This window comes from Aquila chrysaetos, chromosome 19 (genome assembly GCF_900496995.4).
Source record: "Aquila chrysaetos chrysaetos chromosome 19, bAquChr1.4, whole genome shotgun sequence".
NCBI classification, from domain to species: domain Eukaryota; kingdom Metazoa; phylum Chordata; class Aves; order Accipitriformes; family Accipitridae; genus Aquila; species Aquila chrysaetos.
Window position 1 is genome coordinate 18,500,692 of NC_044022.1, and position 24,510 is coordinate 18,525,201.

General features: G+C 40.3%; 1 protein-coding gene across 2 annotated transcripts in view; it reads left to right on the forward strand.

The window, feature by feature from the left end:
- The window catches only part of NOX4 (NADPH oxidase 4), a 117,637-nt gene that overhangs the window by 45,024 nt on the left and 48,103 nt on the right, over positions 1-24,510 (forward strand). For both annotated transcript variants that reach the window (XM_030042543.1, XM_030042542.1), the window contains exon 12: positions 2,702-2,762. In XM_030042543.1, coding sequence (XP_029898403.1) covers positions 2,702-2,762 — 61 coding nt within the window. The remainder of the gene's footprint in view (positions 1-2,701; positions 2,763-24,510) is intronic.

Genomic DNA, 24,510 nt, shown 5'->3' on the forward strand with positions numbered 1-24,510 from the left:
AACATTGGGAAAGTTTACCCACTTTCATGATTAAACTTCGGGAAAACTGTCTTTGAATATTTTCTTAAGCTTCTGGAATATATTCTCTAACAGTTTGGAAAAAGCCACATTTTGGAGACTTAATTGTGTTTATGGAGATGAGAGAGGTAAAATAAGCATTCCGTGCAGTGAAAACGTACTTTTTTAAAAGTTAAAATTACAGGTCCATAGGAAAGTCTTAAGTTGGAAGAGGCCTCTGGAGATCATCTGGGTCAACCTTCTGGTGCAAGGGCCGTAGATTAGGTTATCCAGGGACCTGTGAAGCTGAATTAGCAAGAGAAATTGCACCATTTCTCTGGCTACCTATTCCATGGTGAAGAATATTTTTCTTATATCCAGATGAAATTTTCCCTGAATCATCTTGTGCCCCTGGTCTCTTGTCCTGTCACCGTGCATGGTGCTGAAGAGAGCACCTTCATCTTCTCTACAGCTATTTTTTTAGGTATTGGAAGAGAGTGATCTCCCTGAGACTTCTCATCTGTGGGTTGCACACATTCGCTTTTTGACCTCTCTTTTTATGTTAGGTTCTCCAATCTTCTCATTGTCTTGGTGGCCCTTTGCTGGACCATCTACAATCTTGCTGTCTCTCGAACTGAGGGAAATTCACTCAGTGTAGCCTAGATGATGCATGTGTTTCTTCTGGTAAGATTTAGCAGTACAATAAGATTTTTCCAGAACTCTCTGAGGAACTCTTATACCCAGTTATAGGTATCAAAATAGGCTTCCTAAAGTCCAAAGAGAAATAAATCTCTTTTTTATTAGATAATTTTTCAAAGTAGTGCAGAAAGGAGTTAGTCAGAAGGGTAATGTAAAGGATAACAGGTTTGAACCTATTCTGGCTGGAGACAAGGGCTGTTCTGCCATTAACTTTAATGGAAGGAGGGAATGACAGACAATTTTATAGAAGATGTGCTGAAATGGGATGGTGCATAGTTGGGCTAAGAAAATCACTCAACCTCCTGTGAAACATAGAGAGCCCTGGGACAGCCGAGACTGAAAAATAAACTCTGCTAAATGCTCTTACAGAAGCCCCCAGGAGAACAGATCTTTTTGCTGCCAGTGTGCAACTTCCTAGCTGAGAGACTGCTTAACTACTTTTATATGGAGAATTGGTCTTGATATTTTTGTTTGCAGACATTGCAACTAGCCACAGCAAATACTGGCCTCATTGCGTAAGGTTTGTCTGCATCCCTCCCTTGATGCCATTTTTTTGAAGGCTAAGGCTTGCTGAAATAATTCTGATTAAGTTTCTGTACCAAATTTTTATAGGAAGACTTTAAAGATGGCAAGGAATTGAATATGAATCTGTCTAGTAATCGGTACTCTTAACAAGAATGCTCTTCCCCTTCAGGAAAATGGAGTGACTAGCTGGGACATTGTATTCCCTGTTCTAGGTTTGCCAAGGCGTAGAGAATACTAACCTTTTATCTGTGTCTGCTGCTAAATAAGGAACTGATAGGAACTGATCCTCAGCCCTGAGACAAGCGGTTTCCCACTGCCTAACAGATTATCTTGGGAATGCTAATGGTAATGGTCCAGAACAGAGCCAAGGAGTGTCCTCACAAGCATGATGGATGATTGAGTATTTGGTGCTTGGATTCCTTACCTGGGCCTCTTTTATTTATAATATAGATGTGTTCCTTGAATTTAAGCCCTCACCTCAGAATTCATATTTGTCTGTAGCAGTAGAAAAAAAAAAAGACAGGAGTGTCATCTGTTGGGTGTTAGATTCATGATGGAGCTTGGATCAGTCATTAACAGGTTCTAAGAAAGGCATCAAAACTCAGGAGTAATATCTTCTATCAAAAAGAAACCAATGGTGTTGGTTTATAGAAGGAAAGTGAAGAATCTTTTCTTGAAGAATGGTTACTTGTCCTGTTTATCATTTGGTGTACCTGCAAAAGCTGTCCAGACAGTGCATTTGAAGTCTCCCTGGAGCTAACAAAGAACAAAACTGAGGAGGCTCCTTAGACTTTTGACATGGCTTGACTGGAGGTTTTTAGATGCCATGGTGTGGATAAGATTGTGAATAATATCATTCCTGTGTTGATAGTCACAAGTAAGTAGCCCCGAGGTGAGGGCATAGGTGCAGAGTGAGAGAATGGTGGCTGTAAAGTGATTTTTATGATGTGCCATGCAATCTGGTCTTTTTCCTTTGCAAGCTCTAAGCTTTTATGAAATGCAGCAAAATTTCAGTTTCCATTTAGAAGAAAGTGTCAGTTGTGTGAGTGATCAACTTGAAAACATGTGCCCTGACATTCAAGAACCAGAAGTCTTTTAAATGCCTTGTTTTAGGAGTGATGGGGCAATTCCTGATTTTGAATGATAAGTGTCAATAGTAGAGGGAGTATTTCTGTGCTGTTGTATCCTCAGTTGGTATCATTGCTGAGTAAAGCTTAGTGAAGTGGCTGTTCCAACTCACCCCCCCAAGACAAGCCCATCCCAAACTCCTCTGTGACCAGAAGAAAGGGTTAAGACTGTGGGGACACTAGCCATGCTTGGCTTCCTGAACTGTACTGATGCTAGACTTGCTTTTTAAAGGGTATGGCTGCTCAGGAATGACCTATTTACATCAGGTTCTGTCTTAACAACTGTACTTTGAATGCATTTTGTTATTTTCTTGTTACTCAGAAGTGGTCCTTAATATATTTAATATTTTTAGTGCCCTACAGATACCAAAGCAACGTTTGGGGTCCACCTTAAAGTAGTAGGAGACTGGACAGGTATGTAGAAAAACAATTCCTTTTCAGAGACAAATACCTTTACTTGAACTGTTATCCCTTTCTGGCTTCAGTACAATTGTACCTTGATTGTGGTGTATTCTCACTAGAGATTGTTCACGCTTGTTTTCCCAAAGTTGTTTTTATTACATTCTTGATGCAACCCCTGCTTTATTCAGATGTATGTTTCTTCAGGTAACAAGTTTTTCCAACTACTAACAGATCTTCTGATGGCAATGTAACGATTTTCAGTGTTCCTCCGTTTCTGCCTCTTTTTCTTATTTTTCGGTAGCCTGCTACCCCTGTGCAGTGCAGTGCCTCTCTGCGTAGTAGTGCCTGCAGAAATGCTGAAATGTGCAGCTCCCAGATAAGCGGATTTTGATGCCAGCAGTTTGGATGGCAGCCAGGTTAATTAACGCCTATGGTACACTGAGATTACAGGTTGCTTTCATGTTCTTCCATGCTCTTCCATTGCTCTTTGAATGTCCTCCAGACCAGGAGTGTAAGCCAGGATTCCCTGCAGAGGAGAATGGTAATTCGCTGCTCCCTGTGGCAGTTGTATACTCAAGCGATAGTTGTCATTATTCCTTGGTGGCTGACTTTTTTCTTGCTTAGCATAGCATTTCCTTGCAAGGAAGACAAATACGCAACACCTTCTTGTTCATTTCTCATGAAGAAATGTTTTTCATGTTAGTTTGTATCAGCTTGTGTGTTTGTGGAACTGAGTCAAATGAGTTTGTCGCCCTAAAAGCGATTAGACCAATTCAGGGAGAATAAGTCCATGAATATCCGTTGAACTTGTTGGTCTGGCTGCATACCTGGCTATGGAAGTTGCTGAACCTTTAATAGGTAAAGGTTAGGAGGGCAGTGCCATATGCATGTGTGCTCCTTAATCACCCTGATGTTCAGTTCCTGCTCGAAGTATAGGGTGTTGGCCAGACAGAGGCAGATTATGGGCCTAATTAGCCTCTGGTCTGCCCCAGTATGATGGCTCTTTTGTTGTTAAGCATCATTCCTACCTGGGAGAGGACAGGAGGCTATTGGGACAAGTGGAGCGGAGAAGTGCTAAGTAGATCAGTTTTCTAAAAGAAGCGACATCTTTTAAGTTTTCTGATTGCTTCTGTGGCGTGAATTGCTCTCTATTAGCATTTAAATGTTATTCTCCCAACTCAGTGTCTATATTGTCCACTGAGAGGCAGGTCTGCCTAGGTAGGACTGTATGAGATTCAGGACACTGTCACATTACAGAGACCATTTGTTGTAGTAGTTCTGCTAAACGGGGATATCTCTCCCGGCGTCAAATGTGCTGTTGAGAAGCGGGCAGTTTACCCAACCCTTTATGCTGCATCTGCGCCATGGAGCCCTGTTCTCACTCGGTCCCTTAAGCCCTGTGACAATTAATGGTCTCTAATCCTCTGACTGTTTGAGGAAGGATTATTATATTTGCCACATTCCTTATAATCTTTCTTAAGCGTGCTCTAATGGCTGCTTCTGCAGACAGAATATTGGGCTGGAGAAGTTTTTATGCGACATACTGTCATTTGAGCTCTTCTCATGACCTATTCTCTCAGCCTTTATCCTATTTATTCAAATTCTCTTTTGTATCACATTTTCACATTCCTGACAGTTTATGCCTGACTCCAAAGAGAGTTAACAATTTATTTCAGAGAACTCAATTACAAGCCTAAATTAAAAGGATGCAAGAAGAGTGCAGATATGCTGTGAAATGCAGAGAAGAGCTGGTTAGTTTGAGACATTTCTCCTGTTGCTGGCTTCAGCTTCTGCTGCCTGTACCTGGGAGATGTGAAGGAACAATTTCCTGCCACTAGCTGTAACGACTTGAGGGGGGATACACACTGCTGGCAAACCAATTCTGCAAGTTATGTTTTGGGTCTAGTCTCTGACACTGAGTCTTATTTTTTGAGAATTTAATAGACTACCTCGTGGCCTTAGTGACTTTGTTTTGTAGGTTAGGAAAGCAACTGCATGTCAAGAGAAAAGATAAGAGGTAGTAGAACTATCATCTCCTGATGAGAAGTTGCTGTTATGGAAAGTCATTTATTGCCCATATCCCAGTGCATATAATTTTAAATATCCAATAGAAGAAGCCACAAGAAGCAGCTTCTGAAAAAGGCAGTCACTCTAGAAATAATTTTTGGCATAGGAGCAGATATTTAGTAGGTTTTCAGGCAATACTGTTATTTGCTTTTTAAAGCAATGATTTGAATAATGAAAAACATAGGACAGAAGAAGTAGGGGAGAGAGGAAGAAACCTCAGAAATGGTAGCTCTGAGACCCTTGCAAACCAAATGGTAATCCAGACCCCTAAGTGATGTATTCTTGCTCCGTTGAAATCAAATAGTACTATCTGAGCTTAGAACAGCTGAGACCTGCCCTTCTCAGAAGCAGGTTTGGATAAAGGCACAACATTCCCTCCCATTATGTAGGCAGTGGCATCCCTTAGAAAAATTTCCAATACAAATCTGAGCTCTTTCATTTCTCGTCTGTGTTATGGTGGTGTTAGTAACTGTATTGTGCTTAGCTTTCATGTTTGTCACAGAAAACAGAGACACACAGGCACTGGTATTGCTGTAATGTGCCCTCAGATGCCTGTGTAGCAAATACTTTCACCTGGAATACTTCCCATGGCTCCCTTTGTAGACCTCTGACCTGTTTATGTGTCTAGTTTAGGATGAGATGAGCCAGGTTTCATTCATTGTAAAGAGAGTCTACATATATACATCCCTACCTCAGAGGTAGTTAGTTTAGTTAATTGACAGTTAGTTGTGATTTTTCCCATGTGAAAGTTCCTAACGTGGTTTTTCCATCTTTTGTTGTGTGCACTGGGTATTGTGAATAGTAGAACAGCTATTACAGACCTCCCTTAAAGAATGGTTTTGTGATAATGTAATTACTATCCCTGTGCTGACATGTGACTACGTAAGTCAGCACCTATTGTATTAACAAAACATTTTATGGCATTGTGGTGGCTCGTACTATTAATGCAGTTAGTTCATCATATTACAGAGACGAAACCTATGGCTGTAGACCACAGCTTAGTTAGCCTGTCAGGATTTCAGGACATGGTTTACTGGGCATGGTTCATGGTTGGACTTGATGATCTTGAAGGTCTTTTCCAACCTAAATGATTCTATGATTCTATGATTCTGTGACTTAGACACCCAAGTTAGAATGGGTTTACAGTGACTGATCTGTGGTAATTGCAAACGTGAAGCCCTGCAGGTTGGCTTAGCCCTGTGGCTCAGAGCTAAGTCAGTGTGTCTTCCTCTGCAGCCGCCTGGCAGTTACTGCAGCTGAGCTGGTGGATGGCAACTTTAAACCCTACAGTAACATTGAAGTCCCTGCAATGGCTCGTGTACGGATCAGAGCTGTGCGATCCATGAATTAGCTAATAATCTGATCTTGTTACTAGCCTCCCCTCTAAACACCTGTTTTATTCTGCTTCTCTCCTCTGTGGTCACCTGTTTCTCCTTCAGCTTAGAAAAAATTGTTGGCTTAGTATTTACAAAAGGGTTTTTTGAAAGTATTTTTTCGTCCCACTTATTGTCTAGTTTGTCATCAGCGTTGTCATCTATCAGCCTTATGCTTCCTCTGTCCTTGCTGCTGCCTCAAGTACTACTGCTTGTTTAGTTTTAAAGCTGACATTTCATCTGGCACCTCCAGAGGGAAAAAGAGAGGCCACCGGCCATGCCTCATGTCCAACCACTTGACAGCAGTGAAAAAAAACCACGGCAGTGTATCGAGACAATGTGTCTCGTTCACTAGACAAACTTCAGGGTGCGAGACAGAAAGTGATATTGATGATGCCGAAATAACAGACTTCTGAAGCCATGCAGCATGTTTTTGTGGAAAACAAATACAGAGCACTCAGAGGTGTTAAGGTGAACTGCATGCCTTACGGCAATAAAACATTGCTGTTATGTTGCAGCGTATTGCTGGTACAAATTGACGTGGGACTGTGTTTAAAACACTGCTGCTGTTCTGCTCTCTACGGTAATTTTTATCTTGTGGTGACATCATCCTGCTGTGCAGTTGCGTATGATCCTAGAGACATCTGCAAGGCCTGTCCACCATTCTGAGCAGCATGGTATTTATGGTGGGGATGCCATAAGAGCACTTTAATACCACCCACTGAATCTGAGACTTCTGTCCTGTAGGTTACTAAATGTCATGGTAACAGGAGGTGTTGACGTGTGCGGGAACTCTCCAGTTAGAACCAGAACAGACAGATCATGGGGTACCGGTCTGCATCACTCTAGTAAACTCTAGGTCTCATCAGAAAATACGTATCTTTGCTTAATTCTTATATACACAGTTGCTAGGTCATTTAGGTAGTGACTACCTTATTTTGAATCTGATGTGGTACAATGTGAATTTTTGTCAGGTAGTTAGATATATAGATACATCATATATATATGTCAGATATATTGTCATAGTCCTTTTTCTGGAAGGTCCACATTTGGAGCAGGACGTTTTGGGCGGGGGGGGGGGGGGGGGGGGGGGGCGGAATATTTTTCAGTTAAAACCAACAATTTTCCGGAACATGGCAAATGTATGAAAGCATGGATCTTGTTTAACTCCCTATGGACTAAAACCTGAGACAGCTAAGAGTACACACCCCAGATTTCTTATTTTTAAACAGAGAGAAATTCTGAGGCAGTTGTTTGGGATGTTGAAGGCTGACTAAGGATTTTTTGCATGCTTACCAGACGAAAATAAACATACCTTCTGAGTGGCTCTGAAGGAAGAATGATCTAAACTTGCTGGCCTGGGAGGGTTTGTCAAATTGTTCAGGAGTATCTATGTGACCTTGTTAAGTCCTTGCAGCTCCTGGTTTAGAGAATGCCTGAAGCATCCCAAGGCTCGCTGTGCATTGCTGCGCTTAGCTGGAATTTATCAGCAAGTGTAGGAGCTAGCAAAGAAGCAATATTTTATTGTCAGTAACCCCAGGGACAGTTTTAGAGATATTGAAGTAGTGGATCATTCAGTCAGTATCTACTATATTCTTAGTAGATCTTGATTCAGACTGGACAAATGTGTGAAGCAGAAGCTGACAAGAAGGAATAATAAGACTACAGAGTCTGCCTGCAGGATGTGACGAGGTTGTCCCAGGATCGCTATAACTGCTACTGAGTTTCTTTAAAAATATCTAGTCACTGGTGATGAACAGTTGGTCAACTGTTTTATTATTACCTCAAGCTCTGTTTGATTTCGGCCTTTTTCGTTCCATAGTAACATGTATTTTGTTGTGTTTGGTTATTCCATGAGATTCCTGCCAGGGTGTAAAAGTGTTAATGTTGTGGTACTGTTGGTTGTTCCAGCAAAATCAACATGTGGTTTTGGAAGCAGAAGACAGAGATGGGATAGATGTTATTTCTCCCTGTTAGATTTTATGACTACCGATTCTTATATTGTCAGTGAATCCTACTTACACTTCTGAGGAAGATATCAGAATTGAGTGCTAAAAAGGTTTGATTGTGTTTCATTTTATATAATTTGACATAAGTAATAAAAGTAATACTGTTACATTACTGGGAGGTTAAAATGCCTTAACAATATAATTAGCTAAAGTGTGCCGTAAGGAATACTAGTTTTATTCTTCGTTGCCATTAACATTCATTAATTATTTTATTTATGACTGCAAACAAGCTCACTAAAAGGATTAAGAGAATGGAGAAAAAGGAGAGCAGATTTAGTTTACTGGGTCAATGCTGAAAGCCCCTTTCTTTTGATTAAAGAATTAAGGCTGAAGGTGAACACATCTGAATTTTTGGCTGCAGACCTGGATTGTTTTACATTACTTGAACTCCAGCTGACTTAGTACCAAAACAGTATAACTTTCGTCAACTCCAATTTGAACAGTTAATGGGTTTTACCTCTACAGGGAAAAAAGATTTTTAGGTGAGAAAGTTGCCTGGAAGGAAATTTTTCTCCTACTCTGAAGTACTTTCTTCATGCACCCTGTTATTTGTAAACTTCCACCTTTTTGCACGTCCCAGGATCTTTTTAATCACGTAACGATTATAGAAAATGGCATGGCTGAGTGATGTAAATTATTTTTGTCCTTTGATATAATATGCACAGGATGTGTGGATGTTGCTGTAGTTAAGAACTGATCCAAGAATACAAGGCTGAAGGATTCCTTGCCATGCCTCAGATGTTTTAAATACCCTTATGAGCTACAGGAATGAAACCTGTGGAGCACATTAACATGTAGCAGCTGATGGGATCTAAATGAATGTAGTGAAAAAAAGCAAAAAGCTACTCTCTACTTTGAAAATAGAGTCACAAGATAGAAAAGCTCTAGGGTATGTATTTGAGTGGACTGCCAGGCGAATTTCTGGTTTTGTAATCACTGTCTATATGCTGTGTTTGCCTATTTAAGAAGGCAAAGTTGCTGTTCTGGAGTTGCCTGTGTTTCACCATTTTTCTGTTAATCTTTGCCTAGGGAAGCAAGTCTTTGCTTAGTTTCACCATTTTTCTGTTAATCTTTGCCTAGGGAAGCAAGTCTTTGCTTAGTTTCACCATTTTTCTGTTAATCTTTGCTTCAGGATGCTTAGGGAAGTCCCATTCTTGTGGCAGTTTCTGTGCAGGGGTACACAGCTGCTTCAAGCAATGAATATACAAAGTCTGGCTGGACTTTCTGGTTCCTTTGTATGGGCACCTTTAACAAGCTCAGGTGTGTAATGGATTTTAAAGAAATGAGAGAGTTCACATCAAAATGCCAGCTCTTCATGCATGCCTGCACTTCCCTGGGGGCAATAGTGGAAACCCCTAGTTGCCACTCAAGTTTTACTGAAGAATCCCTACCAAACATCATCTTGTTTTGTTCCCAGTTCATTGAAACTTCTTCCCCAAGGACAGAAGAAAAAAGCAGAGACACTTCGACTTGAAATTATGAGTTACCAGTCTTTAACTATTGCTAGTTAAAATGTCTTGAAAGTAGATTTCAAAGGTTTCTTTTGGGGATCCTTTTCTAACAGGTTGTAAAAATGCAGTAGTTAATTAGGAAAAATATATTTCAAATTTGGAATATTAAAAAAAATAGGAAAAACTTCTGTAGGAACTGCTGATATTTATAAACTTTATGGTCAGAAGGGACAGTTGTCTTTCTGTGCTCCCAATTCCCACATGATGCTTTAGAATTTCTTAGAATAATTTCTATGCAGAAGTTAACATAAGCCAAAACCAAAACTTGGGGTTGAAATAGTCTGCAGATTTTTAAGCTTCTACCTTTGGATGTCCATGGACTCTTTCTGTGCTGTTTGTGAAAATGAAGCTCAACTTTGTGATGATGTCATAATTTAGTGGGTTTTCCTGTTTGGTTTTTTTTTCCCCTTTCCTCCTTCATTTCAGAGCAAGAACCACCACTGGATAATGTGTGTGCATTTTAGTTGTTGCCTCTTTGTGTGCAAATATGTACAGAAAATGAGCATGGCACCTTTGAACCTTTGATTTAGTTGATCTGTTGTTCTAAGTTCAAGTTTTGAAACCTTGCATTTGTCTGGCTCTTTGCTTTCTGCACCCTCTCCACTTCTAACATGCCTTTTAAATCCAGAAGCGGGCTTGGTCTCTCCTACCTGTCCGCTTATTTCTACAGGTGCCTTGTCTAAGCTTGAATCGGAAGGGAGAGGGGCCATCGCTTGCTCAGAATTTGTTCTGTGCTCAGCAGTTAACTCTATGGGAGTTAATTAAAATGCCCACAACATTGCAAATGTCATCATGATAAAATAACATGGTCAAATGACATTTTCAGCCTATTTACACAGCAAATATTGTATAGCTCCTTGTTGGCATGATATTAGTGTTGAAGTTCTGGTTAAGATATCCCATCTCCTTTATTGCATAATTTTTTCTCCTTCATTCCGTAAGTATATTTACCCCACTTTTCACCAGCTGCATGTCCTCACCCCAAACTTCAGACTTCCTTGAAACAGCAACTGACTTCCAAAATCTTTTTGTATTCCAAGATGCATTAAAATCAGTGCTGGCCTTGTTCATGTGAAGCAAATCCTACACCACAAATCTTAGCATCAACTCCCTACAGCCCCTTGCAGCCCAGCTCTGCATTCATGTGCCGCACACCTTCCTGTTGCTTCATCCAGTCCTTTGACTTTCGTATGTGCATTGTTTCTCTGATGCATCGAGCAGTAGCTGGAGAATTTGGGTTTCACCCTAACAAAATATAACCAGTCTGTGATCCAAGAATTTTTGAGGGGAATCTTGCAGCCACAGCTCTTCTCTGCCCCAGTCCTCCCCTGGAGATCTGTCCCATTAAATCTTAAATATTATTAATAAAAATCTGCCACCAACCAACTATATAGTTATCAGCTGCAAAAATAGGATTCCTGTGAAAAAAACGGGTATGTGACAGCTGCAAAAGTGTTACTTCTTCCTTTAAAGAAACAAACCAAACCAAACCTCAGAACCTGCACGGATAGCACCACATCATGACAATGGGCCAACAGCAGGTTTCCACAACTTCTCAAAATAGATATTTTGGTATCTGCTATAAGCAGAATAGAAAAGTTTAGTTGAAAATGTTTATGGCTATGCGGTTTGTACATACTTAAATGACACACAAAACTGCATGCTAATCACAGCTCTGTGCTGGACTATGAACCTCGTAATCCCATGCCTCAGAAAAGTGGATACCCAGTGCAGAACACAGATGTGGGGGCAAGTTCCTAATGTGAATGGAGTCAGACTGCCAGTGCAATCCATTTTTTAATATAAAGGCATCTTTTTGTGAGTGTCAGTCCACTAAATTAATTTGTAATTACAACCCATTTTTTTTCTTTTATCAGGCTTTGAAATTTCAAAAGGTGGCGAGGCAGAAATGCCTTAAATACTCTATAGAGTTTAAGATGCTGCAAGGTAAATGAATTGCTAGTGCATCTGAATTTTGAGTGAAATTTGAAATGGCAGTTGCTACGTGCTGAACGTGGCTTTTCTTAATGAGGCTCAATTATCTCAGTATTAACTAAAGTGCTGTGAGGAGAAACTGTAGGAGGGAATTCATAGGCTGGAAATGACTTTCCAAAATGTGAATGGGATTGCAGCCTTGCCCGTTGCGGTACGCGGAGTAGAGTGTGCCGTGACAGCAATAAACGGCGCTTTGGTATGAAGTGCAGCAGCTGATGGGCAGGGTGCAGTGTGTATTTTGTTTCACTGACATTATAACCCACATCTCTGCAGCTCAGGCATGTTCTTGTTCTTCTTCTTTTTCTTCTTTATTTAAAGTGCTTTTTGCTCAGAATAGGGATAAAGTGACAGAGCTTGTTTCAAAATGGATATCATGATTCTTCTTATTTATATAGTTTGTGACATTTGTAGCAGATTAGACCAAAGCACACTATAATGAAATAATATTCCATGAGAGGCCAGTTTTGTAGGGAGAGGTAATATCTTTTATTAGATCAGCTGAAACAGCCGGAAAAAACAGGTTGTCTTTCAGGCATGCAGTGCCTTCAGCAGGTTTGACAAAGAGGCAGCAAAGTGAAAGCAAAGAGCAGGGAATGAAGTAACATTCCCTGTTACTTTTTAAAGCAATTTTTTCCTTGAGAAATATGAGCCATAAAATTGCCTAGTGAATGAATAGAAGATGCCCCCCCGCCTTTTTTTAAAAAAGTTCATTTACCTTTTCCATGAGAAATAATGTTTCTTAAAAAATTCGTATGGTCAAAAATACTGTCTGAAAGCCAAAAATATCACTTGTAAATGCTCTCCCCACTGCCTCTTAGGATTTGTACGTCTCCAGCTTTCTTTATCTTCTCTTGGCTGGGTTCCCAGTTTAGGGTATATTTGCTGGAATATGCCATGGTCTCACTCCCTCCTGGAGAGAGAAGGCATTTGCATCATGGCAGATACAGTCTGGCTGGCAACTCAGTTGGGAGAAGAGATGGGCACGTGAGAAAACTCCACTGTGACTTGCATGAAGTGCTTGTACATGCCCACATGTATATAAACTTTAAGCATTTGGGTGTGGTTTTTACATTTTAATAGGTTTTTCTCTCTTAAAATCTCAATATCCTACTTAAACAACATTTTGATTGAAAATGTTTGACCATCTACAGAGAGTAAAAATTGGACAATGCTCTATGCAAAGCCTCGCTGTGTTTTTAGTAATTTGAAGGGACCCTGTTCTGTATGTAGAAGCCGATAAACAGTGGATGACTGCTTAGCTTTGTGACTTACCTGGAACCAGAAAATTTTAAATTATGCTGTAGTAAATACCATGATCATGAGTAAGAGAGAATGCTCCTCTGCTGGGGAGAGAGCCTAGAAGGTCTGTGCATCCAAACAGGTACATTTGTGGTTTTATGTGTGTTGGACAAGGGGGGACTCGCTCAGTGGAGGGTTGTTGTTACCGATGGCTGTTGACACTTTTTTCAGTGTTGAAAGGGGACTTGGGGGAGGGGAGGAGTTTCAGAGATTATTGGCTATTTTGAGTTTTGCTGAAATGGCTGCTGTGATGATTTTACTGTACTGTCGATGATAACTAGTGCGCCTACAGCCTCCGCGAAGCCTCCTTGTGTTACGTGAAATGAAAATAAATCAGTGGGCAGGTTGTGCTCTTCAGTGCGATAAGCAGTTTTAAGGACTATCTCTTCCCATAAATTTAACATATTCCCGTATTCATTACGCACACTGTAAGTGCCATTTCCTCAAGGAAAATGCCACAGACACCCCCACGTATTTTCAAAGACGAAGCTGTGATGCTTTGCTGTGCTTTGCCAAGTGGCTGGTGCCAGCCTGACTGCACAGGGCTTTCCCTCAAGGATTTCACGTACACTGTGTTAGCTGAGTATCTCTTGAGCTTAGCTGTGACTGGTTTGAAAAAGGCAAAATTTATAATTAAAGGAAGACATTTTTATAATTTCTGTTATTTGATGTTCACATTTTTTAATGGGTTGAGGGGATTATGCTAATTGTGCCCCATTATTAACAAGCATGGCAAATGAAATTTTCTCAGTGCAGTTTCCAAATAAAGCATCATTTCATTAATCCAAAAATTTGTTTAGAAATAATATTTCTTTATAAGTCTCCCATACCTCTGAACACATGTACTAGCATGTGCCATTTCTGCATGAAGAAGTTTTTTTTTCATTTCTGTGCCGGTTTGTATTGCTGAATTTGTACATGGATGCATTGCTATATGCCAGGTCATGACTGGTAACTAAAAGAATAAAAGATAAATATCTAATGACAGCTTATAGTTATAAGAATTGGCAAAATCACACTTTCAGAAAAGTACATGCCAAACTGTTTCCTTGCAATGATGTGAGGAACTGTGTGATCTAAATCATGTTAAACCACTGGTTCTTTGTTCTAGAAAATAGTTATCAATGTAGTATTACATGGTAACATTTGAAGCTTTTCTTTCCTGTTCAAGGCTGGGAATACTTTTTCTGTTGACTTCAGTTGTAAAAGACTTTCTGTCATGTAAAAACATGTCTATTTAATATTTCATTGCATTCATAACATCGTGATAGTAGAAAGATGGAGACGACAATGTGGTAGAAAATCCTGCAGCATATTTTAAGGAGAGTCTACACAAGAGCTAGTACTAAGTAAGCAAATGTATGTATTTTTAAGAAATTATTAATTAAGAGTAAACAAAAACTACCCAGACTAGGTTATATACAGTAGTGTATATTCAGGGAGTGGGCAGGCTTAAGTTCTCAAGAATGACTTGTCTCATTCAGATGTAAGAAGAAATAACAGAATTGCTCACAGCAGGGTGAAATGAAACCAAACTTTTGATATATTTCCTATTATACTTGTGTACATTATGTTTATCACCTACCCCGCCCAAAAAAAGAGAAAAACAATATCTAATAGCTCATTTCATTTGCTAGTCATTGAAATTATTTCCTGCTAAGGTTTTGATATTGCCCTTTGAGAGATGTTATAAGAAATGGAGCCTCAGATGTGATTAGATCTTTGGAAAAAATGTGCATTTCTTCCCAGTGGATCATCCCCAGTTGCCTAGCAAAATTTATATAGAAAATAGGATCTGGCTGAGCTCTGATCACTTTATCCTGTGTTATGCTTCAGTGCAACTAGTGCTAGGAGTGCTTTTAGAGAAGAACTTGTATGTGTTCTCTGAAAGACACAGACAGCTGAAAACACAGGAGAAATTAGTTTTATATATAAATGGAGTCCCTTTTGTTTCTTATTTGCAGTCTTGTTACTGTTATTTCTAACATTTTAGTTTAGCTAAGTGGTTGGCTGGACAGGCGTTTCCCCCACAGGATCTCTGTCAGAGCTGTCTCTTCCAAGCACTGTCTCTTAAGTATTCAGCATATTTCAGCTTTCTGTCCGGCCCTCAGCACAGACCCTGAGAATAACTTAGCACCTTCTTCAATGTATGTATTCACACAACTTAGCTGTGAGGAAGTAAAAGTTATGCTTAATGACCTTACTAACATCAGTTAAGCCTCAGTGATTAGCAACATCATTCACACCTGCACTTGGAGGCCAGAGGGCTGGGCAATCTCACCACTGCCTTATATTACAAGGCAGGGAGTGAGTGTGCATTAACAAGAAACTCCTGTTCTCTTTTGCAAACTCTTTTTTTTTTCTTTAGCATTTTCCCTTCCTCTCCCATCCCTGCCCCAGCTAAGAGAAGCCAGCATCTAACTTGCCCAGCATGTATGAAGCCTATGGCAGGGCAGTGTCTTGGCTGTGTTTATCAGCTGTGGGGACAGTTGCCTTCTAACCTGCTGTGTCCCTTTTCTCAAATAGGTGTGGTTTTGCAGTTTTATCCAAAGGTGGCAATCAACAGAAACAGCACAAAATACTGATATTAATATTTTTTCTTCCCATAAGCAGACCCGCTGATTATATCAATTAGTGAAATTTAGGATGACTTTTAAGAAAGGAGCTGACACAAAGGATTGGGACGTACTTAGCAGTGATGTGTCTATAGGGGCATCCTTTGCTAGGCCAAAATCTGCTAGTGCTTCCCTCCTGTTCCGTTGTAACAGAGGAGGAGGGCTTTGTACAAGACTGGCCTGTTGTGCGGTTTTGGTATGCAAAGCATTTTGTGCATCACCCACCTCAACAACAGTGGCCAAAGATAAAATATAATTTTATCAGCCTTACATCACCCCTTATGTTGCACAGAGAAAGGTTCATTATCTTGAATCCAAGTCTCATGACATGTAATTATTCCCTCCGAAATCTTTCGTCTTACCTACTTTTACTTGGGAGGAAGTAAAGCAGATGGAGCCGGGCTCTTCTCCGCGGTGCCCAGTGACAGAACAAGAGGCAAAGGGCATAGACTGAAACACAGGAAATTCTTTTTAAATGTCAGAAGAAACTTTTCCACTGTGAGGGTGGTCAGGCACGGAAACAGGTTGCTGAGAGAGGTGCTAGAGTCTCCCTCCTTGGAGATATTCAAAACCCAACTGAAAATGGCTGTGAGCACCCTGCTCTCGCTGACCCTGCTCAGAGCGGGGAGATTGGACCAGGCAATCTCCAGAGATCCCTTCTACCCTTAACTATTCTGTGATTCTGTGAAATTATTATACAGTAATTTATTTGCATATTTGACTTTAATAATGAAGCTGTGTCTGTATTAGTAAGAGGGTGAAGTGGTCCCATGCTTACAGTCTAACCTGAGACCAAATATGAATAGACAAGAGCCCAAGAATGAGTTCCCAGTGACTGGTGGTGGTTTTGTTTTGATACAAAATTTTAGCCTTGGATGGGATTAATTTCATTATTTTGTGACTGCCATTTAATACGTTTAATGAAAAGTTCTTGTAGCTTGTTCAAGTGCATAAAATATATTACACTTGCAAACCTATTTATAGACCTGGCTAAAAATACCAGTGCATGTGTGCATGTGGGTACATACTGATGTTTGATATATTTGGTGACAAACTAATACACATGGCTGGAGATGATGTGACCATGACAGCCCTAGAATAACACTTTGGAGTCATGATGATTTTTTCCATGAAGACATCAGCTCAGTGCTCAGCAGCAATAAAGAGAAAAATTATTAGGAGAAGAGTAGAGAATAAAGCAGAGGAGATCATTGTGCAGCTGGGTATTTCTGTGGTGCTCCCAGGACTTTAATCCTGTGTGCAGGTCTGGTCCTCATCTCTCAGACAGGATACTGGACAAGGTTTGGGAAGGAATGACAAAGATGATCAAAAGCATGGAAAGGCTTCCAAACACAGGACAACTGAGTATGCAGGGACTCTTTAGCCTGGAAAAGAGATAATTTAGGGGAATATAGCAGTGGTCTACAAAATCATGCATAACACTGGAAGAGTGAGTGGGTAGGGCCTGACTAGTCACAGTTTCTGCCAGTATCAGAACTGTTGGCTATCAAATACAGTCAGTAAGACACCATTTCAGAGCAAACATAAGATGATGGATCTTCATGCAGTAGGTGAGACACACATGGAACTCCTTGTCAGAGGATGTGGGATAGATTAAGAGGTTTACATGGGGGACTGGGCAAGTACTTTAAAGAGAAATCAAGGCATTAGAGACAATAGACAAACCACCATAGGCTCAGGAGATCCGCTGAGACAGAAACAGTTGGAGGCTGGGAAGGTGACAGCAGGAGGGTCTTGCCCTGTGCTGATTCTTCCATCGGTGTCTGCATGTGAAGCAAGATATTAGGGTAGGGGGGCCCTTGGTGTGAATCTGTACAGCCTGACGAATTGTGCTTTTGCTCAGCTTTTTAGAGGCAGCTTTGCGGTGCTGGATAGTATTGCAGTAATTGCACAGCTGGATGGTAGCTCCATTTCAGTGTTAAAATCCCTTGAAGCTTTTGAAAGCTTGGGCTTTCTCTAGTTTCTGTATCGGATTACAAGTTACAAAGAGAGAACCAGTTGAATCCCCCCTTTGCATAATTTGAGTCTTTTCTTTGTGAATGTAAGGATTTTTTAGATCGTGTCACAACTTTACCTTAAAGCCAAACAGGGATATACTGATGCCTCATCATTTCTTCTGGCATGTTTTAGAAGAGGAAAGTGCACCACTAGTGAATAAAATGGTAGCTGAGCCTCCCTGCATTGGCTCGTGGGAAGTTCTAACAGCAAAGTATGGCCCTTCATGGCCAAAGGGAGATACTGTACAGCTCAGTGCTAAAAAAATCTGCATAAATAACACTCGCTTCAGAACATGTATTTATAAAGATATTTTTTAAAGTTACTGTTTTGTGTTGTTTCTAAAGCCTGTTTTACTGTTGCACTGTGTTAGTGTTGAGTTGTGGAATGCACTCTGCTGTCATGACTGAAGTAGTCTTCAAGCATAGTAAGTACCTCTGAGAAAAAAAGTTTCTTGATTAAGACATTGATTTTGAACTCCAGCAGTGTAGCTAATCTCCAGCTCTGTCAGGGAGTTGCTGTATAACCTACAGAAGAATTTCTGACTCAGTATTGAGCATCAAGGCTGCTTAACTTTGGTGTTGTGTCCAATTCTCTTCACTGGCTGGCCGGGGAACCCGAGTCTGGCAGCGTAGCTCATAGCACTCTGGGTCACTCCCTGCTGTCTCGTCAAGTTAGACGTACAAAATGCAGTCTAAATATGGTCCTCAGCATCTCTCTTCCCTGTTTTGAAACTAAGCAAGTGATGCTTTTTCTTTCCCATCATTCATCTTCCAACCTTTTAAGGTTCCTTGGACGAGAACTGCCTTTTACTCTGTTTATTCATTGGCTGATATATGGGTATACACACAGAAATGATGCAGTATGTGTGATTATAGTGTAAATGAGGGAGGTCTAGACAGAAATAAATCTGTCCAAGCTAATTTTGACATAGTAGGTGGGGTATTTTAAAGGCATAGGAAAGCACCTAGAGTTCCAGCAGGGAAAGGATGTGCTGATGCCAGAATCAGGGAGGGAGAATGATTTCCAGCTGGTAAGCACATAGCTAGAGAAAAAGAAGGAGCCGACTTTTTTTTTTTAGGAAGCAAATGCAGGTTAGGAGGGAACGCAGGGTGTACAGAGACTTTCTTCAAAGAAAGGAGGACTATTCTGCACGTCCAGAGTGACTGGAAGGTTCACTGCTGACCTGTGTAATGATTAGTTGATCTCCTTATTTTGTCCCCTCTCCTTAAATAAACTAAAATCCTGCAAAAGAAAATGTTGAACAGAAGGACGGACGATCGCTGTTTACTCACCTAGCTTAGAAAATGAAGAGACCAGTTGCCTTTCTGTAAAAGCTTATCTATTTCCCTTAAATAAATTTAAACAGCAATTTTTGAAATAAAATTTTCAACTTTCTGGGGTTTTGCTATATTTTAATTTTTTTTTTTTTAGTATCTCTGTAAATGGTGGGTTCTAATTATTCTTTCAGATGACTGATCTGGAGGGAAGGAAATGGTAGTGAAAAAACAGGAGAATTAAACTCTGTGAGGCTTAATGGACTGAGAATCATGGAGGTTAAAGCTGGTCAAAAAGCTTGTCTCTTTGTATCCACAAAATATGTATGTTTCAGGGGAATTCCAAGGCTTATGATGTAATCATTTTGGAACCTTTACCTCATCAACATTACCTCATCATTGTTTTCTTTCCTCCTCTTTTAATCTGATGGAGAATATTTGTAGCACTGACTCTTCAAGAGAAGAGAAGTGACACTTCCTTAACTTCAGCAACTTCGGCCATTAATGAGCCACAGGTCAAACTAAAATATTGGACATTTCAGTTTTATGCCATCTTGTTGCTCATCATAGTTTTATAGCCCTTAACTGGCAAAGTCTTCTTCCTGAATGCTTTTTCTTTTTACAAGGCACTGAGGAACTACTTATGACAGCATTTCCAAATTTACAGAGCTTGAAAACAAGTCAGATTAGTGGGTCTCAAATCCTTTTAAATGCAGTTGGCAGTCTTAAGAAAGCTGACTTAATTTTTTTTTTTTTTTTAAATGATTGCAAGGTGCTGAGGAGCTATTCATGACACAGAAGGTGCTCCAGACCACTCTGTATTTTGCATAAAACTAGGCAGATTTTTTTAGTTTGAAATTGCAGGGCTTGCAAGCGTCCATGTCGTGAAAGATGGAACTGAGATTTGTGTCTCAATGAATGCAGAAGTGCTACAGGTACTTACAGAAACATGACTGCAAAATAACGAAATGCATGAGAGTGTCACTATGGATAGACCTTTTGGTAGACAGCTAGCCTTCTGGACCACAATATTCTGTACTTTATAACTGATGACATTATTCTGTTCTCCTATTCTCTGGTTGCTTTTTAGTCCCGTATCTGTTCATTCTTATGAACTTTGATTTTAAAAATAATCCATAAAACTGATATAAAAAAATCTTTATTCCATAAAAACCAATTACCATCAGTTTTACAGTGTTCTTAATTGAGTCGATTGCATGCAATTCAACCTGTTTTTATTAGAGGTTCAGTGTGGTCTGAAGCTGCTATTTAAAAGGTGGTTTGGATAAACAAAACAGTAATATCTCGGACTTCAGTTATATACTGCTGTGGCCTCATAGGTACAGACCCATCAAACTCTGAATGAGCAGGAATTTGATTTTTCAAGACCCTTGGAATTCAGCGGATTGACTTTGCTGTTATTTTCTGTAAAATATTTTGTAACAAGAAGGAGCAAGGAAAGAAGAGCCACAAGACCTGACTTTTAAAGTCAAACCTGACAGAACTGCAGTGTTTGACTTTTGGCATCATCTTCAAAGTGCTAAAGCAGTAAGAGCTTCAGGGATGTGACAGCTTCAGAAAACAAGGCCAGTGCTCCCTGTGTCATAGTGTCTGTCTACAGAATGTGAATAATAATAGTTTTTAGTTCACAGGGACCTTCTATACAAATTATTTTTCTTTGCTTTCAGAGCCCCAGGTATTAAAATATTATCATAAAACTTCCCTTTGTGTCTCTTTCCACCTCCCTAATAGCGTAACCTGGAAAAAAGGAAACTTGACTGTGTAAGCAGTTTGAATGGGCTTCAGACCATACGTCCATTCTTGCACACTTTTTTCTGGCATTACCATTTACTCACCATGGCGAGCAGAACCCCATTCTGCTTGAGAACAACAACGACATGCATCTAAATATTTCAAAGGGAGAATTTCCCTTGAAATGCATCCTTCTGTCCTTGTAAATTGGTAACTGGTTTGTCATTACAGGTATTACAAAGACGTTAGTGGGCGTTTATACTGAGATTCCAGCAGCTGATTTGGGAATATGTTGAGCTGGGAGGGGGGAGGAGGAACAAAGGGTGGAAAAGAGGGAAGAAGAATTAGATGAGAGGCAGGGAAGAGAGATATATGTAAGAGGACAGATTAAATCTCTAAAGCTTTCAACGGCAAACTTTCTTTTCTCCTTTATAGTCTACAACCTTCCTGACTTAGGAGGACAGGGTATAAGATTGTGTTATTACATCCAGCCCTTAGTCATCACAGGTAACTGTGCTACACATTTAGCTAAACATATGATCCCAGTGAGACTGCCTAAATTTAACTGAGGACTTCTCAGTGATCAAGGATTTGGAAGGAACTGTACGCTCAAAATGAAAGCCAGGAGGAAGTGGAGACACTCAGCGTGTTGAAAAGAGAAGTTTGAGCATAAGGTGTGACTGTGCAACCATTCTTGATGTCTGTGAGAACTTTGTCCTGTCGACAGACTTACGGGAGAATCAGTGAGATGATGTCTGCAGTGTCACACTCAGCAGAGTGACAAAACAATCAATGGCATAATTGGTCTCAGAACAATGTAAAAAATCATTAGGAGACTAGCTAGTACAGACTTAAACTAATGCAAATTGCATGGACAGAATGAGGGACAGAGAAGATAATTGCAGATTTTCAGAAGTAAGCCTTTTAAGACTTGGTTAAGCAAATGTTATTCATGTTTTGTTAACAAACCAGACCAACATGTAGACAAAAGCATCACATTTTGGGTATTAAACTGTAGGAAGTGATGGAAAAGATTCAATTTTGGGAGATGTCTCTCTAAAATGATCCAAGTAATGGTAAGATTTTCTGTGACTTGGTTTGGTTCTATTGATCAACTAGTGATTGCAAATCAAGATAGTGTAAAAATGCTCCAGTTACTAGTTTAATCAGTTCTCAAATCTTTCATTTGTTGTTGTGGCATGGATTAGAAGAAAATCTTAGGTTTTTGAAAAAAATTCCCCCCCCTTGGAAGGAATCATTGTGATTTTTTTCTTGCAAATTGAAAAGCCTTCTCTTGTCAAGCGTTAGACTTCTGATACTCACTTTTGTTAAGAGTACCAAAAGTACCTGTGTTCTGTCAGTAGCTGCCAAAGCTCTCGTCACCTCTCTCATCACCTTGCTGGATAGTCCTTAGAGGCAATAATGTCATTTGCACCAGTATGACTTTTGTACTGTACACACATATGTGTAATATCAGAGTATCATAGACCTGGAGGGTGAAGCATGTACATAATGGTCCTATGGGACAAGTTAATCCAAAAAGCTTCTGTTCAGTGTGCCATTTCTCTTAAGAGGATTTACAGGTCGTGGAGGCTACATGTGCTGGAGGAAGTTGTAGTATGTATTTGAGATGAGGTGGAACGCTACCATATAGCGTAAGTGTTGCCATGGAAAAATGAGTAAAGTCATATGGTGAAAAGAAAATCCATCTGCCTGGGAAATTTGCCATGGGGGGGGGGGGGGGAATAAAAGTTGACTTTAACGAAAACAAGATCCAGTAGGGAAGCTGTTTAGGCCAATTCAGATGCCATAACTTGGCTGCTTTCACTCCAGTACTGGCCAGCCCTGTCACATTACTATTCAAAATATTTTCAAGATCGCAGCTTGTTGAACTGAGTCCTGGAGTGCAGCCAGGTGGCCTGGATCAATGGGAAAGGGCAGCAGCACAAGAAAAAAGAGTCACGGAGTAGGGGATAGAGATGGAATATGGCTGTCTGCCTGGGTGCTGTCCATCTCGGGCAGAACAACGGAGCGGGACATATCTGCGCCCTCGCCAAGATGTGTTTTGTCTCTCCCAGAGAGTTACAGGCCCTTTGCAAGGTCTGCCAGACCAGCCTCACTCACTCACTCACATGTAATGTGGTGTTGTGCAGTACTGAACTGAAGAAGACCATGTCTCCCAATGCTTTGCATTGCTGTCGCACCTGGTTATAAGCCCTAAAAAATAAATAAATCAGACCGCCCCAAAGACAAATCCTTCATCGTGGTGACTTGCACCATGTTCTGGAGGTCAAAACCCTCAAGTCGTGGAAGGAAGTACTATCGTTTGGTGTTTGCCATTGAAAACTTCCATCTCATTCCTCCACCAGGCACACACAAAGTCTGTTGTTCCTACGAAGCCTTTTTATAAAGGGTTCCTAGAAATACACTGGTAGCTTCAGTTGAATTGGGAGATTCCTGAGGTAGGGGTGGAGGTTAATGTGCTTGCTCTGAAACATAGACAATTGTATATTTTGCACCAGTGGAAGCTTCCTGAAGCATTTCAGTTCTCGTCCAGTGGCTTTTGAAGATCGTAGTGTATCATCTTTAAGGATGACAGGGCATGCCCGTGTACAGTATATTGCTATGTACCAGAGGACTGAGAAAAAAGGAAATCTCTGCATCTTCCTAAAAATTCAAGAAGAGTTCAAGAAGTAGCTGTAATGGCAGGCTTTTTGTCAAGACAATGAGCAGGCTGTTCCCTGAAGGATGCTCATTGAGTTTCACTTCCATCTTTACAGCATTGCATTTATTGTTGTTGGCCACATCCAGTCTCTGTCCTAGCTAGGTACAGGGAAAGCCAAGTTACATTTTGAAGATGTGGTAAGAATTTTGGAGGTACAAGTGGTTATTTCTTTCAAAGTTGAACCTGAAGAGGTGTAGAAGTAAAGGAATGAAGATACTAAGTATCAACCCTTGTTTCTTCACTGGCAGATCCTGGTATCTTCTCCAAGATGTTTGCAATGCGTCTTAGCCAGGTGATGAATGACTAGATCAGACCATCTGAGACAATTGACCCTTAAAACTGAGCCCTTAACAAGAGAATTTTTCTTCTGAATTTATTATGCTTTCTTCAAAGTGTTATAACTCTATGAAGTATGAGTTTGGGGTTTTTTTTCCATTTTAGAGGCTACATAGCAGAATTGTGTACAAATTAATGAAGCTTAATTATGATGACATAACAGTACATAAAGCTGAATGTTAAGAAAGCCATCATATACTAACCTGTAAGAAGTAAGAAAGCTGCTATGGTTCCTTTTTGGAGCTGGGAGATTCACATTTTTTGTCCACTGATTTTCTGTCCCTTGATTTCCTTATCTGTAAACCCGGTGTTAGAGGATATTTTGAGATACATAGGGATATAAGGGGAGGAAGGACTACCCTTATCCTCAGGTTCAGTTCCCAGAATGAAAAACTTACATGGAAGAGATAGCTAGTGTAGAGAAACGCATAGTACAGCTGTTACACACAACACAGGCTACAAACTGTGGTTTAGGAAATGAAGGGTAAAACCTGTAGCTGAAGACTTCAAGCCACAGTTTAAGGTATTGCAGGAAGAGTAGGAGATGCGAAGGTGGGAAGGACATCACCAGTGTCCTAGGTTTCTGTGCCACTGGAGGACTGGTTAGATAAAAGTTGCAGGTGATGGAAGGAAAGCAGGAAACAAAGCATGTCCCATGCTATGGAGAGCTCCGGGCTGTGCTAAGGGAATTTGACCTGGATGGAAAATTCCCTTCTATCCCTGAATTTGTGTATCCATTGAATTTTGAGGAGGTTCCCATGTTCCAGGAGCTGAGAAATTGATAC